Raw genomic sequence first — 18,050 nt, 5'->3', positions numbered from 1 at the left:
CCTTCCTGTCATTTCGGCTGCCTATGGCACGGCCATTGAAGTCAGCCTTGGATTGCTTCGACCGTTGCCCAACTGGGCCAGCTGAAAAAAAGGGCTCCATCGCCAGTGGATACGTACATTGACTGATTTCCATATCCAAAAGTCCCCCATGCCGCAACAGAGCTGCACAGGGGACTTTGCAAGAGCCGCATCGATGCCGAGCGATCCGTATTCCGCACTGGGGGTCTGCAATACGACCTGATGGGCATGGAGGGATTCACCGACGCCAAAGACCCCAGATTAGCGAGTTGGTGAAGGCCACGAGATTGGCCAAAATGGAGGCGCCACAATCTTGGTGGTTCCTGTGGCACATCTGCGTTCCTAGGCCATGCCGTTTTGGCAGATGCTAAAGCGCTGGCTTGCTTTTGCTCGGCTGAGGCGCGCGGAAATTGTTGTATGGATGTGGATTCGTTTGAAAGGATCGCCTGTTATCAAAGTGAGCAGTTAGCCTTGCCTCCTGAGAGCCTGCGAAATAGCATGGATGCTGTATGGTGATGTTTACATGATCAAAGGTCAACGCCAAACGAGAAACGTTTTGGTAGAACCGTTGGATAATTGAGTGACGTTTGTACATCTTTTCTGCTCGCTGTAGCTGCACCTGTCAACGCTTATCGCTCACGTAGTCTTATCGCTTAGTCATCGAGATCGTACCAGCCATATTCGGGCATCCCTGCCATGAAAGATTCATCGTATATTTTTCTACCTTGTCCGTGGCGCTGCATCGCATGTCTCTCCAACATCACTGCGGGATTCGGAACTTCGGATTTTTGGGTCGCAATATCTGACAGATGACGCTAATCAGGTTGTAGATATTGGGTTGCGGTGTGGGTGTAAGTAGCGTAGCGATATTTTGCCTTTTCGGGCAGCATTACCCGGGGTTGGTGAGATGCAGCAGAAAAATGTGAGATTTGACAGCAGGGTTGTGGCCTTTATAATATACCGAAGCTCCAAGTAATTGAATATTAGAAGCAATGTGCATTGGTAACGAGCAAAAAAAAAATTTATACTTATGGACGTTGACCCGTTGGACAAATTAGACTTGGATTTTAACTTTGAATTAACCATGGACGATAAGCTTTTGAGACGTTGCTGAGATATTATGTGTGGATCTGATGATCAGCAATCTTTATGCGCCGTGCCTTACTCATCACTCGGACTACATTCTCCCTCGAAAGTTATTCCAGACGTCAAAGGTGAAGAATATCTAATCAAATGAGAATGAAATGATTCTAGTCGTCTGAAATTGGAGTGAATGAAAATTAATGGCACAGATTGGTGTGACAGGTGTCTTAGGGTGGTGATGGCTTTGTAAACATTGGATGACATAAAGTGTTTAGTGCTCGAAATTTTTATGCATTTTTAATAATCAAAGCCTGAATAGTAAAATAAATGTCGATGATGATTCCTTTATCTTCTTAAGCTTACTTGATTTGCGTTTTGCAGCTCCTAAGTGTCCTGAGATAGTACAGAGAACTTTATTTCTTCAGAGCAGCGTTTGATGTAGGGTACATGGATAAAGAGAACAGGCGCTGTTATTGGCCCATCGCGAGTTAGCAGCTTGAATCTCTCCATCCAAGAAGTTACAGGCACCACATATTGCGACCATTTGAGTCGATGCATTGCTAATACAATATTAGTTCTTGGGTGGCAGTGAGTATTTATTGATACATCTCAACTGATGTATGTCTTGAGCTTATCTGGCAGGAGCTTTAAAATTCATCCGACATGAGTTTGACCTGAGCTGACGTGATCCCCGCCTTTTTCCGTCTATACGTGATGTGGGACTGCCGTTTTATAGCGGCTCGATCACTATACTTCAGGGGACGCTATGCGCTGCTTTTTGGGACCAAGGCGCTTTTCACCCAATGCAAGCGCCGCACCTCACGTCAGTTGAGCTTGAAGCTCATGACGGTCAATCTGCTGAGCGAGTACATGCACATGTAGCATTGGAGAGAAATCGAACGAGGTCTTTATTCTTCATCTGTAGCGATATGTGCTCATCATTCACATTGAGCTGTAACCGCGTTTTTTTTTTCATCAGCCACATCAGTAATTATCCTGCACAATATCCAAATGAATGCCTAGTTTCTTTTCCGATGCTGCTTTCTCCCACTCTCATGGAAAGCCTCCCTGCTTTGTCGTGTTCTTCATTAAGTCAACAATAAGATAAGACACTCATAATTGATGACCTCTCGATCACCACCTCATGATAGGTGTGGGAAATCAGCAGTCCAAGTAGCAATGTAAGCCCCTCGTGGCAAATAATACAGCGACCGAATGCTCTCCGTAATCAGGAACAAGCGAGCGAAGAAGTAGAAGAAAGATGTAAACCCAGCGACGCCATTTATCAGGAACCTTTCTCTTGCCGTTGCGTCCTTTTGGATTCTTTCCCACCACGGCAAATGACTGCTACCGTAAAAAGCAGGGCACGCAATAGTCATGATGGCAGATATCTTCCATAGCAAGCCCTCCACGGGAGTGGGAAACTGGAGATCCCATGCTAGTAGATGAATGCCGCCAAAAGACACAACGGTGATCATTGCAACAACAAACGACTTTGCGTCAATAACCTTTAGACTCCCATAGGTCTCATGAAAAGCAACACTAGGCATGTAATAATGCTTGTATTGTACGAGTGGAAACTGCATGTATGGAAATGGAGCGGCTTCGACAATTGCCTTGAATGCATCTTCGGAAACGGGAGATGAAGCGGCCTTTACATAAAATGGCGTGTTGACATCCTTTGGTTTATCCCATTCAACGATGTACAAGATGATTGCCGTAGCTGAGAAGGTGACAGTGCCGAGCTCCAGCGGCGCGAACGGATGACGGTAGTATACTCGGGCACAGAGCTGAATGATCATCCAGACGACTTGCATCACAGCCAGGACCTTTACTAAAGCGTCTGATTTGTTCTTGTCGTCGATTTCTGCCGTCTTAATGTTTGGCAAGTCTGTAATGATGCCTTTTTCTTTGGCAATGGCCAGTTGCTTCGAGTCCAATGTCCATAAATTTCCAGATAGCGCAGCAATATTTTGGACCTTCCAGTAAGGTAGCTTTGTTCCCATTGCCTTTTCCAAGGTGTTTTCCAAGGCCTCTTTCTCCTTAATTGCGAGTCTTACGTGCGGTTCGTGCAGTTTCCATGGTATCTCGCATCCTCCAAACCACCGGTTCTGCCTTTGCTCGAATTAAAATCGTCTTCAGAACGCTGAGATTCGATGTCGCTTGATGGGCTGACCGCTTCTCGAGATGACCTAGGTGCTTCATGGAAAACAAAAAGAATATCCCGTAGTGGTTAATTGAGGGGATTTAATACTCCCCGACTCGTACTCTACAGTATTCTTCGTAGCCAATGATGAGAGCTCTCGGTGAAGAGTTTCCCGGTCGATACACCTGACACTATGATAGGGTGGCTCAAGCATTATCGTGAAGCCGCACAAGCGTTATCGTGCATATAAATCTCCACATTTACGATAATTCGCAACGAGTTAGAATTGATACGATACAAAGACACGTGTATACGATTTATTTGCCTGAGATCTCGCTCTCGGGCTGCGATTTGGTCCTACAGGTGGTCAAGCCTCGTCGGAAGACGCCCAAGAGAAGATACTAACACGTAGCAACCAGTATGTCTAACATTTGAAGCGCAAATAGAGTGGACAACATCAATTGGGATCATTAAACGTCTTTGTAAGCGGAAATGGCGTTTTTGGTACTATCCACAAGAAGGAAACGTGGTGTGTGCGTGATGTCCTATCGTCGCCAACTTTTACACTGGCTCCTTGCGAACTAGGTAATTAATAGCAGTGTAAGCTATGCAAGCAAAATAAAGAGAGCCATTATCGAAAAGTGATTTATCACGCTCGTATATAGGGATATTAACGATGGTTCTAGCTATGGGATTTTTAGTATCATTAGCTTCATAGGCCCATCCTTATTGTTTGTATTGGCTGTTTAAGGCCACTCGCCAGCGACGCTGAACCATAAGGCGGTTTTTTTTTTCACAGCATGCATTCTTCATCTGATTCGCTTCTAGTCACGAGAAACTCTCTTTGAAGGCTAATGCCCCATGAGCCGGCACAAAAGAACTGTACATGGATGCTTTATGATAGGTAGGCAACCTGGAAGGATTTACGGTGACACATTTAGAGTATAAACTATATACACCTTGCTCGGCGTTTACAATAAACTCCGTGTTGAAGTAAACAATTAAAAACTATAGTTTTACATATTAAACGTTGCAAAATAGTACTCATAGAACAGCTCGGGGCTAGGACAATCTATGACGGAGATAGTAGGACCCCATGGTCTAAAAGCCGGAAGGAGTCGCCTGGTTGCCCAGATCAAATACATACTTAAATAGCACTTCAATTGACAATAAAGGCTGAATGATTTGCGTGCAATTCTCTGTATCGACTTTAATAAAGCTCGTCTAACCATGACTCAAACCCACGACGCTGCTATTCTCCCTCAAAGGGGTGGCCCATTTATAGTCGCAGAACGCAATACCCCAGAGCCTGGTCCGAATGAGCTCCTTATTGAAGTCAAGGCTGTGGCCCTAAATCCTGTCGACTGGCACCAACGGGACACCGGCTTCCCTCCTATACCCAGTTATCCCACGGTCATCGGATCCGATGTGGCTGGTATCGTCGCCAAGGTAGGCCCCGGCGTGTCAACGGGCCTTGTCCCAGGCACACGAGTTATCGCTTTTGCCTCAAACTTCTACCATGATGGCTTGCCAGATTATGGAGCCTTTCAGAAACTTGTCTTGGCTCAGGCCGAAGGCGTTGTTGCGATCCCAGACAACCTTTCGTTTGAACAAGGTGCTGTTTTCCCTTTGGCTGTTATGACTGCCCTGACGGCATGGACAACAATTGGCATCTCGCTCGATACTCGGTATACACCGCAGGACAAGCAGGCAGTTTTAATCTGGGGTGGCGCGAGCAGTGTCGGCACTTTTGCTGTTCAATCGGCTAGAATGCTGGGTTTTACCGTCTATGTAACTGCCAGCTCTCAGAACCACGAGTACATGAAGAAACTCGGAGCACACGCCGTCTTCAACTACAAAGATAGCGATGTGGTCTCCCAGATTGTTCGTCAGACTCAGAAAGATGGCGTCAGGCTCAACACCGCACACTGCGTCGTCGAGGATAGTCTACAGCCAACGCTGGATGTCCTCATGGAGACCAAAGGCGATGCTCCGGCCAAAGTTGCACATTCTCCTAATCTTCCCCAAGATCATCCCACTCTTGACAATACTACAATCTTGTTCAATTTCCCGCCGGTCTTGTCTTTCGCGGGAGGAGACACGACCGTTAGGGACAAGCATATGTACCAGTGCTTCAATGGATGGCTAGCAGAGGGCCTCAAATCGAATACCGTTGTTCCTAGTCCGCCCATTCAGGTTGAGGCTGGTGGTTTGGAGGGTTTAAACTCTGCGCTGGATAAATTGAAGGCCGGTGTTAGTGCCACGAAGATAGTGGTTCCGATATGATAATTCCTTGTATATAATATACTATGAATCCAGCATTTGATAGTTGCGCTTTTTACGGCATAAAGGAAATAAGAAAGCCTACGCCAGTATGCTTAAACTCGAGTGAAAAAAGAAAGACAAAGCCATAACAGTATACAAATAATACCAGAGCATATAAAATAGATTGTTAGTCGCGAGAGAGAAATTTGAGACGGATAGGAAGCGAATATATCTAATTCCTTCAACATTAGGATGTCGCCGACGAAGATCCCGAATTCGTACCGACAAAAACGACTAGAACAGCCGAGTATGTCGCCGTAGCCACAAGAGTCTCAGAGTTTGACGTCTTCATCCCGAATGAGATGCCCACCGCAAAAGCTACCATGAACAGCGACGAAGTAATCAAGCTCTTGGTCATCGACGGGTTCAATATCATGATACACATGGGAGTTACCAACGATGCTACAGCAAGAAGGGAAACCCCAAGTCTTACCGTCTTGTCCACTCTCTTGGAAATCTGTAACGGTACTTTGCCCTGCTGATACTCTTGAAGCCGGTGTTGTCGCTCCTCCTTGTTATACGTCCACCTACGGGGCAGATGCCTCCTCAAAAAGTCGCGGAAGAACTCGACTTTTGAATCCGAATTTCCGTCTTGGAGATAGTAATAATGGGATTCAAAGGGCCGAGTCTTCCGTTGTCTCAGGACCATGGACGGGAACATCGACTTCAGGCGCATTTTCCTTGTTTCAGTCTCATATGCAGATATTCGCTGCCCTTGTCGAACGTAATTATAGTTCCGTATTGCATTGGCTGTAAATGGTTTTTCTTGTTAGACGGATCGTAGAAATGAAAGGGTCAAATCGAAGTCCAAAGAAGTCCCTTGGGGACTTACTGTAGTCCGAGAGAAGACGTTTCAGCCTATCTGGATCTTGATCGCGATTATGAGTCCCTGCTGCGATTGACTCTCTCAGCGTAATCAGCTGGTTCTGCAGAGAGACAATGTTCAGGCGATGCAAGTACTCGAACCCGAAATAGTGAAAAACTTCTTCATCTTTGATTGACTGAGCGATGTAGTCTGTGAGTTCCTGGCCATAGAGGTTTTCGGGGCCTTGCTCAACACGGAAATCGTTCATGTTGGAGTTCCGATAGCAGTGCAATGAGTGCCCGATGCTAGGGCTGAGGTTGCCTTGTAGGCAAGAGCCTATATACGGTACACGGGACTACATGTATCCATAAATTGAAAGAGCGTGCATCTGGTTCGTTCTTTGATGCGGCACAGGCGGGGTATGTTACATACGTATATGCATCAGTGCCCAAATCATCATGGGTAGAAAGGCAAGGCTGTAGGGCACCAAAGTTTGCAAACTATAAACCTCAGAGGCATATTCTCACTATAGTAGGCCTCATCTCTATTACACTTTATGAGTTTTTCATTAGGCATCAGCATCTTGAAATCGTCAATGTTACGTAACAATGATCGGCCAAGCACCTCCCGAACACACATGTAGCCTTCAAGCACCGCCAGACACGACCAGCGGAGAAGGCGGCCCAAGAGAACATCAGCGACTTCTACCAGAACCCCAAAACCCAATACGAGAGGTTCGCTTTCTTTTGCACAATGCTCCAGCAGTGAAACGCCAAGAGTCTCTGGCCAATGTCCAGTTGGAGGCTTTGGACATTCGCGCAGACGCTGATTATGAAGACGACTCCCCAGCGATTGACCTTAGTCTTTGGTATAGACACGCTTGCCGTCCTTATCTGGTAAACTTCACAACTGGACAGCTTTCATACGAAGTCGAGCGAATTACACAGGATGCAGAAGAGCTCAGAAACTGGATCAAGGAAGACTTGCTGCGCACGGGACGCGCACTCTTCACACTCGAATTTGATGAAAGTAAACGTATCAAAGTGCAGGAACAACAGCGCGTGGCAAAGTTTGGACTCCGAAGAAGGCTCTTTCACATGATCTTTAAGAAACGCGTGCGCCAACACGACACGCTTCAGGGGCAACAATCACTTGATGAGACGGGTTCAGTCCGATCGGATGAATCCGGTTCCTCGTGGGACACAGCCAACTCGAACTCGTCCCAAACCTCCGAATCTGCAATGAATGATACTGAACAGAGCTGCGCTCAGCTTTTAAGAGATGTTGAAGAAGCTCGTCTACAGATTCCTAAGGACTTAGCTGTACTTGTGTTATGGAAGCAAGAGATCAAAGATCTACAAAATGCTCTTCAGAAGCTAGAGGATTCTTTAAAAATGCATCAAGGCAACGCTCGACAGATAGGTTTCAGTAAGTCTGGCTAATCCTATCGCTTTCCGGACCACACTTTGTTATTCTCGACATAAAGCTATATAAGTGAAGGATCGCGTTGACTTACCCCATTTCTACGTCTAGGCAATGTTGGCCTTGCTCTAAACGAATATCATCATAGCTTCAAGGCCGAAATAATTGAGAAGCTGAGATCTGTTAAAGTTAGCCTTCGTGGGACTAGGCGTAGGATGCCTGGAGAAACAAGGTTTACTGGCGAGTTTATTGCTATAGTTAAAATCGTGTCGGACACTGAAAGGGAAATTGACGAAATCATGGCACAAGGTCAGACAGTGTTTGATGAGTTTTACGACAAGTCCTTGTTGCTGATGGATGATATTGTTCACTCGGTGGCGGAAGAAACAAACTATAAAGTAAATGATGTTGTTGAAGGCAACATACTTGTCAAAAGGAGATTTATGAAAGAAAAGAACAAATAAGAGAGATATACTAGTAGCTAACTTGATATTACTTCTGGTATACGTTAGCTCGGAGAGGTTCGGCGACGGTGGCGACATACATGACCATGACATGCATGATAAATATAGAGCAAATATATGCTGTGAATGTGCTGTGAATATGCTCTTACATATGATTTTTGCCGTCTCTGCATCCAAGGTTGTCTGATTGTCCAAAGCAAGATTCAAGCTCGGCTCATCGCCCGGGCCGTCGCCGTCGCTCTATTGACGAAGTGACCCCGCTTTGGCAGACTGTGTGTCCTCTCTATCTGAGTAAGCTGAGATGAGTAGCATAAGGACTGTGTATAGCCTGTGGCAGTCTTTTCATCTTCGAAATCTCGCAGACTTGTGTCCTACAGAATATTGTTTATGACTGACTGGGCTGCAGACGATCAGTCATTGAGATCAGCAAATATTTTGCGCAACCAACGATACAAAGTATCTTCATTATGTTCATGAGTATTCACGATAAGATTTAGATGTTTAAAGGCCGTATAGCCAACCAGTCCATCGACGATGTGGGACATGGAGCCGGCATCACCTACACGAGAGATGCCAAGAATTAGAAGATTTCGTGAAAAGTGCTCATAGATTCTCCTCAGATCGTCTCTATTTGCTCTAGGTACACGTGGCTCATCATCATCGCACAGTTTCAGTATTAGTTCACATTTTAGTGTCATTATTACCCTATATTGTTCTTTTCTTCCTTTATCCTTTTGTTTCCGGATCCCACTATGATGTCTCTCAGTCTCTTTGCAAATTTGTCTAATCATTGGCAACAGACCAAAGCTGTTGGAGATCTGAGCTTAGGTAGCTCCATCTTGTATTTCATATGGCGCGTTAACATAAAACGAAAGAGGGAGTTATGAATGGTTGTGTAACTTTGGGTATGCAAGAAACGGCTTATATGCCCCCATAGCTGTCTGTAGAGCTTGAGCAATCAGCTATTCATGGTCTAAGCAAGATAGGATAGTGTCCTTATGAAATGACGAAACGAGCAACATTCTTCCTTGGCATTTTACGTTTGTGATCCCCAGAAGATGAATGCTGTATAAGTAATAGATAGCTCGCTCATGCTGTGAAACACGTGGTTGGAGTCATGTAGAATTCCTATGAGTAAGGCTAAATGTAGCATGCTGCCAGCACTGAAGACTATAAAAAGCCTGTTTTCGTCCCTTTCAGTGGCATCTTTAAGTAGAGTTTTGATAAAGACGCACCATTATATTGTCAAAGAAAAACATGAAGTTCAATCTTGCGTATATAGTGCTTCTGGCCAGCGCGGCTCTTGTCGGGGGAAAATGTCTGTAAAAGGTCAGGCCTATGAACTACGCAAACGTATCCTTGGAAATAACGTGTTAATCAGTGCGAGATTATAGGGCGCAAAATGCGGATTGCTCGATTCTAGCTGTTGTAAGCCATATACGTGCCGCAACTTTCAATACGAGGTAAGTCATCTTCTCTGCGTGTAACGTTCTAAAGAATGGATGCTAAAACTGCTGTAAGCAACAACCTGCCTAAATAACGGCAGTTATATGACGTGATACTGGTTATCTGCTTGTGAAGAGAAAGCCTTCGGCTGTTGTATGGAGTTCTCTACTGGAGTTTAAGCTCGGCCGGCCTCTGGCGGGTAAACTATAACTTAGAAAAGTTTCCTGTATAGCAACGATGTTATATGCTAATAGGCAATGGAGATAGGCCTTTGACTTTGGTTTACACTCAAAAGCTGCTTAGATGTATACCGTAATGGTAAGGACAAGGATGTGGGAACTTGGTTCAGCCATTTGTAATCCGGTACAAGTACACAACGTGACATGAGAGAATAAAATCGTGACATGGATAACCAACTCTATGTAACCGGTATGGAATGGATATTAGGATCATAGAGAGTTCATTTTGGTTTCTTGTGGTTACTCCGTGCAGCCAAACCAACGATTTCAACCATTCTCTTCGTCGTAATACAGCGCTATCATATACCGATCCTGATTATAGTGGCTGCCAGATGCACATGCCCATGTGAAATGTACTAGAACCAAGAATTTATTAGCATCCGTATATATACCACAACAACTAAAACTCACCTAACCACAGCAGACAAGGTCGATTGAATACGCCGCATCTCACTCAAAGCCATATCCCTCTCCCAGTATAAGCTCTCATGCAGTGTCTCATTCGAAGCCGCTCTACTCAGCGTAGTTGAAGCAATGGTGAATCCAAGACAAAGGATAACATCACAACGCAATCTGGTATTCGTGTACGAGGAAAGTGTCGAATCGAACAGTGATGGGAAAATGACGTCTAAACTGCCGTAGACCAAGGCAGTCAGACACTAGAGAGCCGGTTAATATGACTTGTTCGTGAGCATCACTGAAATGTTTTGATGTGAAGAGTACCATCAAGATGATGAAGCCGTCGAAGATGCTGAGGACATCGCAGAGCCGTTTGATGGAAAAGCAGGCGATGAAGATGTAAAGACTTGTTGAGACTAAGCGCGTGGCTAGGAGAATCGACCGTGAGTAATCGGAGAGATCACGCTTTACTTCATCCATGGTCTATAGCTTTGGGTTGTTGGTAAAACTACACTACAAATCAACCTATTGCGAGATTGTATCAGAACCCCAATGAAAGCTCTTTACATTGTAATCATAAACATGACCATCGCGGCTACTCCTTGACAGGCATACAGTAAACTCGAAAGCGGTATACAATACTGCAGATTTCTTCCGCAACTCTGGCGGCAAATCGGGCACGTCAAGCTATCCGCCTCCGAAAAGGGGAGACGGGATCGGATAGCCTCTTGAATGCGATACAATGACAGCAGCAGTCACATCATGAATGGATGATTTAATATGTCATGAAAAAGGAGAGCGCATAGGATAGCGGCGGAAGATCCACAGACGGCTCCAATTGCGGTAACTTTCGCAACGAGAATCGGCCAACTAAGCCCAATAGGCTCAAAATCATTCCACATCCCACTAAATAGAAGTGCTAGTGCTTCATTATCCGCGTATTTGGCAGGCTAGGGGCCATCAGCCTCGCGTGATTCGCGAACTAGGGGGCCTTTATGCTTCAAAAGTCCGTCGGCCCCATAAGAAAATGCTGGATCTTCGCGTCTCCGCATGGCCAAAAGAAGCAATTGGGGGTGATGGAAGGGCCAATAAGAGGCGATGGAATATCAACTCTCCACTTTTAGAATAACGAAGTAGAGGCCATCCCCCAGGTTTTTTTGATAGTTTGGCCAGAGCTTCATTTTACGAGGAGAATCAGGGAGAGAGTGAGAAATAGGCCTGTTGAGGATGGTATTTTGTTCCATCCAACGCATCATCAACTGAGGATTGTATACTAGCAGTATTCTGTCCGAAGAATAGGTTGATTTGGTATTAATATTAGAGGGTATATGTGTCCAATTATCAGCTCTGCTGAACCGGACGTGATCTAGAGTATGGCTTGGCCGTGGCTGCGGCAGAGGGTGCTTTTGAAGCTGATCTGATTTCTGAAAGCTTTTCTGCTACTTCGTCTGCGGATGTCTCTGTTGATGGAAGGCATTCATCGCACTGATTGCGGGCGTCAATAGTACGCCGCAGCTGCTCTTCGCACCATGCTAACCGCGCAAACAGGTCCTTTGTTGACTGCCTCCGTTTGCGAGTAGGTGCTGGTGTGCTTGGCTGGCAGACAACCTTGAGCTGAATACGTGTAAGGAAAAAAGAGTATGTTAGCGCGCTGGTTTTTGTCTTATCTTTTGAGTGGAGAGTTGGCGGAGGCCGCACCTTGATGCACATAGAACATGGGCTCTTTCGATTGCATTTCTTCTTCCTCTTTTGGCAGAGCCGGCACGCGAGCTTTCTCCCTTCCTTCATAACCTTACTGGGAGCACTGGTTGGACCGACGGAACTCATGATTGTTTTCTAAGGGAAAGGAAAAAAGGCCAGTGTTGTATGAAGATGTAGGCTGGAATTGATATCATTAGCTTGACTTGAGCTGAATGAGATATGTCTCAGGCGAAAGACTGAAGAGATATGAGATGAAAGGAATAATGGCTGCTGTCAAAAGAGCTACATCCTGTCTCATCAAGGAAAAGACCTGTCCCAAGAGTAGTGGAAATCTCACATTTTGAAGCTTTTGTCAAACGTCGAGTGAGAGTCAAAAGTAGCGCTTGGATAATCTGTATCCGCATAGACCCACGCACAGATTAAGGTAGCGTGTATCTTTGACAAACTTTGTTAAAGAACTGGCAGGGGTCTTGCGGCAAATCGAGTCATGGGTGAGGCTGATCAACAAGCAGCAGACTCGTGCCAAGCTGAAGTGGCAGGGCGGTACCCAAGGATTCGGGAAGCAGGGCGGAATCGTGGTCTATGAACTGTCCGTCTATGTAGAAGAGCTGACGGTTCTTCGGGGTCTGCGAAGAGCCCGTGGATGTGGAGAAACAAGGCTCGACCACGATTGGCTAAGCGGGATCGAATCTACAAGGCTCCATTACCCAAACTCCGCAAGATAGTAATACGGAATACAGCCTGGCCATATGGGGACGGCACATGTACTTTGTAGCAGTGATATGGATGGTGTTATGGGCATGTCGTGTATTTCACCGACGATACGGCGTCCAAAAGGGGCGTCCATAAGGGCATAGCCCCCTGGATTGCGGGATCGTGGATTTGTTGTCTTCGACTCGGGGCCATTACCAATGGGCTTTCCGAGCTCCGGTGCGTTGGCAGGCTTCCGCTGTCCGATACTTGGTTCATATAAATCCTGTCGATGAAACGTTAGATTATCAAATTCCTTTCTTTTGCATCTGCCAGGGCCTCCAAGACTGATACTCATCACAGTCTACGGTTGGTTGTAGCTGAGGTAAGAAGATCTAATTCTTATCGAGTCATCTTGGAGGAAAATCAGCTGATTGTGGTTGCAGTGCAGTGGTCGATATCATCATAATCAAGGGCACAAATACGACCTTTGAATATCGAGGAGTAGAGAAAAAAGGATAATCCTTTCAGTGCCCCGAAATGCCTTTTGGGCAGCCGCCAAGCTCGCCGGGCGGTGAGTCCAGCCCAGAGTCCCGTGCCCAGTCGACTCACGGCAGTGCACAGACTTTCGTCGAAGGTCAACAGCTGTTCTCCAACTCCAACAACGACTCGAAGAAGGCAAACGAGGCTGGCCACAGCAACAAGGAGTACGATGCTGCCAACGATGACGACCAGTCGGACGAGAACAACAGCCTCCAGGAGATGCAGCGGCGCCACAGCATCGTGCAGCAGCTGGCTCGTCAATATACGCACGCCTCTGGAGTTGATATCCAGGGACAGCCAAACTCGCTGTTTGGGAACAATGACCCCGACTCGCCCCTGAATCCCATGAGCAGCAAGTTCAGTGCTCGCACCTGGGCCAAGACACTCTCGAAATATGCCACTGAGCACGGGTCTGGATTCCGCCGTACCGGTGTTGCGTTTAAAAACCTGAACGTCTACGGGTTTGGATCGGAGACTGATTTCCAGAAAGACGTGGGAAATGTCTGGCTTTCGATCCCTGACATTGCTCGGCAGACTCTTAGTAAGTCTGGACGACGACGCATCGACATTCTGCGCAACCTCGACGGCTACGTCAAGTCGGGCGAGATGCTTGTCGTTCTTGGGCCTCCAGGCTCAGGATGCTCGACCTTTCTGAAGTCGATTGCGGGAGAGACAAACGGCATATACATTGACAGCGAGACCGAGTTCAACTACCAGGGCATCAGTGTCGAGGAGATGCACAACCACCATCGCGGCGAGGCCATCTACACGGCCGAAGTTGATGTCCACTTTCCGATGCTGTCGGTGGGTGACACTCTCAACTTTGCTGCCATGGCACGAGCTCCCCGAACTCTGCCCCCTGGAGTCAACGGCAGCCAATTTGCCACTCACAATCGCGACGTTGTCATGGCCATGTACGGCATCAGCCACACCATCAACACCCGCGTGGGCAATGAATATGTCCGCGGTGTTTCTGGAGGAGAACGAAAGCGTGTCACTATTGCTGAGGCCACGCTCTCCAACGCTCCTCTGCAGTGCTGGGACAACTCCACTCGAGGTCTTGATTCGGCCAACGCCATTGAGTTTTGCAAGACGCTGCGTCTGCAGTCCGACATGTTTGGCCAGACCAGCGCTGTTTCCATCTATCAGGCGCCTCAAAGTGCTTATGATGTCTTTGACAAGGTGCTTGTTCTGTACGAGGGCCGACAAATCTACTTTGGACCCACAGACAAGGCTCGAGACTATTTCATCAACCTCGGCTTCGACTGTCCTGCTCGTCAAACAGCGCCTGATTTCCTCACTTCCATGACGGCGCCAAGTGAACGAATCGTCCGTCCTGGCTGGGAGAGCCGCGCACCTCGTACGCCTGACGAATTTGCCACCTGCTGGAAGAACAGCAACGACTACAAAGCTCTCCAGGCCGAGATGGACGAATTCAATAAGCAGCACCCCATTGGAGGAGCCGACGCCGAGGCCTTCCGTCAGCACAAGAAGTCGACCCAGGCCAAGCACCAGCGTGAAAAGTCTCCGTATACGCTCTCGTACGGGCAACAAGTGAAGCTCTGCCTGTGGCGAGGATGGCGGCGACTGATGGGCGACCCGAGTCTGACTGTCTTCCAACTCCTTGCCAACTCGGTCATGGCCCTCATTATTTCGTCTCTCTTTTATAATCTCCAGCAAACAACGGGAAGCTTCTACTCGAGAGCCGCGGTTATCTACGTGGCTATCCTGATGAACGCCTTCTCCAGTGCTCTCGAAATTCTGACTCAATATGCCCAGCGGCCTATCGTCGAAAAGCATCAGCGCTATGGATTCTACGTCCCGTCGGCCGAGGCTTTTTCATCTGTGCTCTGTGATATGCCGTACAAGGTTGGTAACTCAATTTGCTACAACTTGGTAATTTACTTTATGACGCATCTTAATCGTACGCCGGGAGCTTTCTTCTTTTTCCTGCTTGTGACGTTCCTCATGGTGCTCGCCATGTCTGGAATTTTCCGCTCAATGTGAGTTTCTGAGCCTCAAAAAACATGCTGGACTATTGCTGACTGCGACGTGTGATGATAGTGCTTCTCTGTCGCGAACCCTATCGCAAGCCATGGTGCCGGCTTCACTGCTGATTCTTGCCATGGTCATCTTTACTGGATTCGTCATCCCCGTCGATTACATGCTTGGATGGTGTCGCTGGATCAACTATCTCGACCCTGTCGCATATGGATTCGAAGCACTCATGATCAACGAGTTCAGCGGCCGTCAATACGAATGTGACGCTTTCGTCCCAAGCGCTCTCATTCCAGGATACCAAAATGCGACAGGAGTAAACAGAGCTTGTACAGCCGTTGGATCTATCGCAGGCCAGAATTTCGTCAGCGGCGATGCCTACATCAATTCGCAGTACAAGTATTTCCATGCTCACAAGTGGCGCAACGTCGGGATTCTGATTGCTTTTGCTCTCTTCAATCACCTTGTGTACTTTGTTGCAACCGATGTCATTCAGGCAAAGAAGTCAAAGGGCGAGGTGCTCGTCTTCCGACGTGGACACATTACTGCTACAGGCTCCAAGAATGGCGACGCAGAAGCCTCCTTGTCTGGACCTGTTCCTGTTGTGGAGAAAGGCACCGATATCTCGGCTGAAGAGACTGCCAATATCCAGGGGTCTACAAGCGTGTTCCACTGGGGCAAAGTATGCTATGACATCAAGATCAAGGGCGAACCGCGACGAATTCTGGATCATGTTGATGGTTGGGTCAAGCCGGGAACGCTGACAGCTCTTATGGGCGTGTCTGGTGCTGGTAAAACGACGCTTCTCGACTGCTTGGCTGACCGTGTCTCCATGGGGGTAATCACAGGCGAGATGCTTGTCGACGGCAAGATTCGCGACACCTCGTTCCAGCGTAAAACGGGCTACGTCCAACAGCAGGATCTTCATCTGGAGACAACAACCGTTCGTGAAGCTTTGGAGTTTAGTGCCCTGTTACGTCAGCCGGAGAGTACACCAAGAGCCGAGAAGCTTGCATATGTAGACGAGGTCATCAAGCTGCTGGATATGCAAGAATATGCTGATGCAGTCGTCGGCGTGCTTGGCGAGGGTCTCAATGTTGAACAGCGCAAGCGACTTACTATTGGCGTTGAGCTCGCAGCTAAACCACCTCTTTTGCTGTTCGTTGACGAGCCAACTTCCGGTCTTGATTCTCAGACGTCTTGGGCTATTCTCGACTTGCTGGAAAAACTTTCGAAAGCTGGACAATCCATTCTCTGTACCATCCATCAGCCATCTGCAATGCTGTTCCAGCGCTTCGACCGTCTACTCTTTCTCGCAAAAGGTGGCCGAACTGTGTATTTCGGTGACATTGGCGAAAACTCCTCGGCTATGACCTCTTACTTTGAGAACCACGGCGCCCCTAAATGTTCACCCGGCGAGAACCCTGCTGAGTGGATGCTTCAGGCTATCGGTGCTGCTCCTGGAACTTCAACAGAGGTCGACTGGCACCAGACGTGGCTAGAAAGCGCTGAATATCAGGCTGTGCAGACAGAACTTCAGCGCCTAAAGGACGAGGGCCATGACAATGCGACTGAGATCCACGATAAGGCTTCATATGCTGAGTTCGCCGCGCCATTCTGGAGTCAATTCTTTGTCGTTACTCAGCGCGTGTTCCAGCAGATTTGGAGGACACCGTCGTACATCTACTCTAAATTCAGTCTCTGCGTTCTGGTTTCTCTCTTTATCGGACTGGTCTTCCTTAATGCTCCGTTGTCTATTCAAGGCCTGCAGAATCAAATGTTTGCTGTTTTCAACATTTTGACTATTTTCGGTCAACTGGTGCAACAGCAGATGCCGCATTTCGTTACCCAGCGATCGTTGTATGAAGTGCGTGAGAGGCCCTCCAAGACATACAGCTGGAAGGTCTTTATGCTGTCACAGATTGCCGTCGAGATTCCATGGAACTCGCTCATGTCTCTTTTCATGTTCCTCTGCGTTTACTACCCTGTCGGATTCAACAAGAATGCTGAGCCGGCTGGACAAGTCGCTGAACGAGGCGGTCTCATGTGGCTTCTCTTCTGGCAATTCCTCGTCTTTACATGCACTTTTGCTCACGCCTGTATTGCCATTACGGACACCGCCGAAGCTGGTGGCAACTTGGCCAACGTTCTGTTCATGATGTGTCTCCTTTTCTGCGGTGTCATTGCCTCTCCATCGAGCATGCCGGGATTCTGGGTCTTCATGTATCGCGTATCGCCCTTTACGTATTGGGTATCGGCTGTATTATCCACCGGTCTGGCAAACACACACGTCACCTGTTCAAGCAACGAGCTTGTGCATCTCGAGCCTCCAAGCGGCCAGACCTGCGGAGATTATCTTTCCAACTTTATTGGTGCGGCGGGAGGATATCTGAAGGATAGCAATGCCACCAGCGACTGCAGCTACTGTCCTATTGCGGACACGAATGTGTTTTTGACCAGCGTCAGCTCGAGCTATGCTCACCGGTGGCGCGACTTTGGCATTGGAATGTCGTTTATTATCTTCAACATTGCTGCGTCGCTGTTCCTGTACTGGCTGGTGCGCATGCCTAAGAAGTGGGGAAAGAAGAAGGAGTAGCTGATGAGCTGATGTTGTTGGCGCTGATGTTGACGCTGATGTTGAAGTTGATGGTCGCGTATGATGTTGATGTGATTTCTACGATCATGTTAGTACGCTGGAACGAGCCCCTGTGAGGTTCTTGGATGGAGACATTCTGAAAAGACACTGGAACTCGCACTCATGTATCCTTTGG

At 47.5% G+C, this 18,050-nt stretch overlaps 8 protein-coding genes across 8 annotated transcripts; 3 read left to right on the top strand and 5 right to left on the bottom strand.

The window, feature by feature from the left end:
- Window positions 1–8: 8 nt before the first annotated feature.
- TGAM01_v202138 (hypothetical protein) lies at window positions 9–446 on the bottom strand (the record flags this gene model as incomplete). The annotated part of the gene is made up of 2 exons (XM_024548928.1): window positions 9–21; window positions 118–446. Coding segments are annotated over 2 exons (342 nt in total), but the record flags the coding sequence as incomplete, so codon positions are not given.
- A 1,797-nt stretch (window positions 447–2,243) lies between these two features.
- TGAM01_v202137 (hypothetical protein) lies at window positions 2,244–3,107 on the bottom strand (the record flags this gene model as incomplete). Its single annotated transcript, XM_018800362.1, has 1 exon — window positions 2,244–3,107. The coding sequence occupies one exon, from the start codon at window positions 3,105–3,107 to the stop codon at window positions 2,244–2,246; it is 864 nt and encodes a 287-aa protein (XP_018666504.1).
- Window positions 3,108–4,477: 1,370 nt separating this feature from the next.
- TGAM01_v202136 (hypothetical protein) lies at window positions 4,478–5,533 on the top strand (the record flags this gene model as incomplete). Its single annotated transcript, XM_018800361.1, has 1 exon — window positions 4,478–5,533. One exon carries the CDS (start codon window positions 4,478–4,480, stop codon window positions 5,531–5,533), a length of 1,056 nt encoding a protein of 351 aa, XP_018666503.1.
- A 226-nt stretch (window positions 5,534–5,759) lies between these two features.
- TGAM01_v202135 (hypothetical protein) lies at window positions 5,760–6,645 on the bottom strand (the record flags this gene model as incomplete). Its single annotated transcript, XM_024548927.1, has 2 exons — window positions 5,760–6,322; window positions 6,405–6,645. 2 exons carry the CDS (start codon window positions 6,643–6,645, stop codon window positions 5,760–5,762), a joined length of 804 nt encoding a protein of 267 aa, XP_024406330.1.
- A 340-nt stretch (window positions 6,646–6,985) lies between these two features.
- Window positions 6,986–7,819, top strand: TGAM01_v202134 (hypothetical protein; the record flags this gene model as incomplete). The annotated part of the gene is made up of 1 exon (XM_018800359.1): window positions 6,986–7,819. The coding sequence occupies one exon, from the start codon at window positions 6,986–6,988 to the stop codon at window positions 7,817–7,819; it is 834 nt and encodes a 277-aa protein (XP_018666501.1).
- A 2,445-nt stretch (window positions 7,820–10,264) lies between these two features.
- On the bottom strand, window positions 10,265–10,827 carry TGAM01_v202133 (hypothetical protein; the record flags this gene model as incomplete). Its single annotated transcript, XM_024548926.1, has 3 exons — window positions 10,265–10,304; window positions 10,360–10,607; window positions 10,672–10,827. The coding sequence occupies 3 exons, from the start codon at window positions 10,825–10,827 to the stop codon at window positions 10,265–10,267; spliced, it is 444 nt and encodes a 147-aa protein (XP_024406329.1).
- An 861-nt stretch (window positions 10,828–11,688) lies between these two features.
- TGAM01_v202132 (hypothetical protein) lies at window positions 11,689–12,174 on the bottom strand (the record flags this gene model as incomplete). The annotated part of the gene is made up of 2 exons (XM_024548925.1): window positions 11,689–11,961; window positions 12,046–12,174. 2 exons carry the CDS (start codon window positions 12,172–12,174, stop codon window positions 11,689–11,691), a joined length of 402 nt encoding a protein of 133 aa, XP_024406328.1.
- Window positions 12,175–13,278: 1,104 nt separating this feature from the next.
- TGAM01_v202131 (multidrug resistance protein CDR1) lies at window positions 13,279–17,875 on the top strand (the record flags this gene model as incomplete). The annotated part of the gene is made up of 2 exons (XM_018800358.1): window positions 13,279–15,284; window positions 15,346–17,875. The coding sequence occupies 2 exons, from the start codon at window positions 13,279–13,281 to the stop codon at window positions 17,873–17,875; spliced, it is 4,536 nt and encodes a 1,511-aa protein (XP_018666500.1).
- Window positions 17,876–18,050: the final 175 nt, after the last annotated feature.

This window comes from Trichoderma gamsii, assembly GCF_001481775.2.
Source record: "Trichoderma gamsii strain T6085 chromosome Unknown Scaffold_5.2, whole genome shotgun sequence".
Lineage (NCBI taxonomy): Eukaryota > Fungi > Ascomycota > Sordariomycetes > Hypocreales > Hypocreaceae > Trichoderma > Trichoderma gamsii.
Note: the sequence above shows the minus strand (reverse complement) of the source record. Positions and strands in the feature narration are given on the sequence as shown.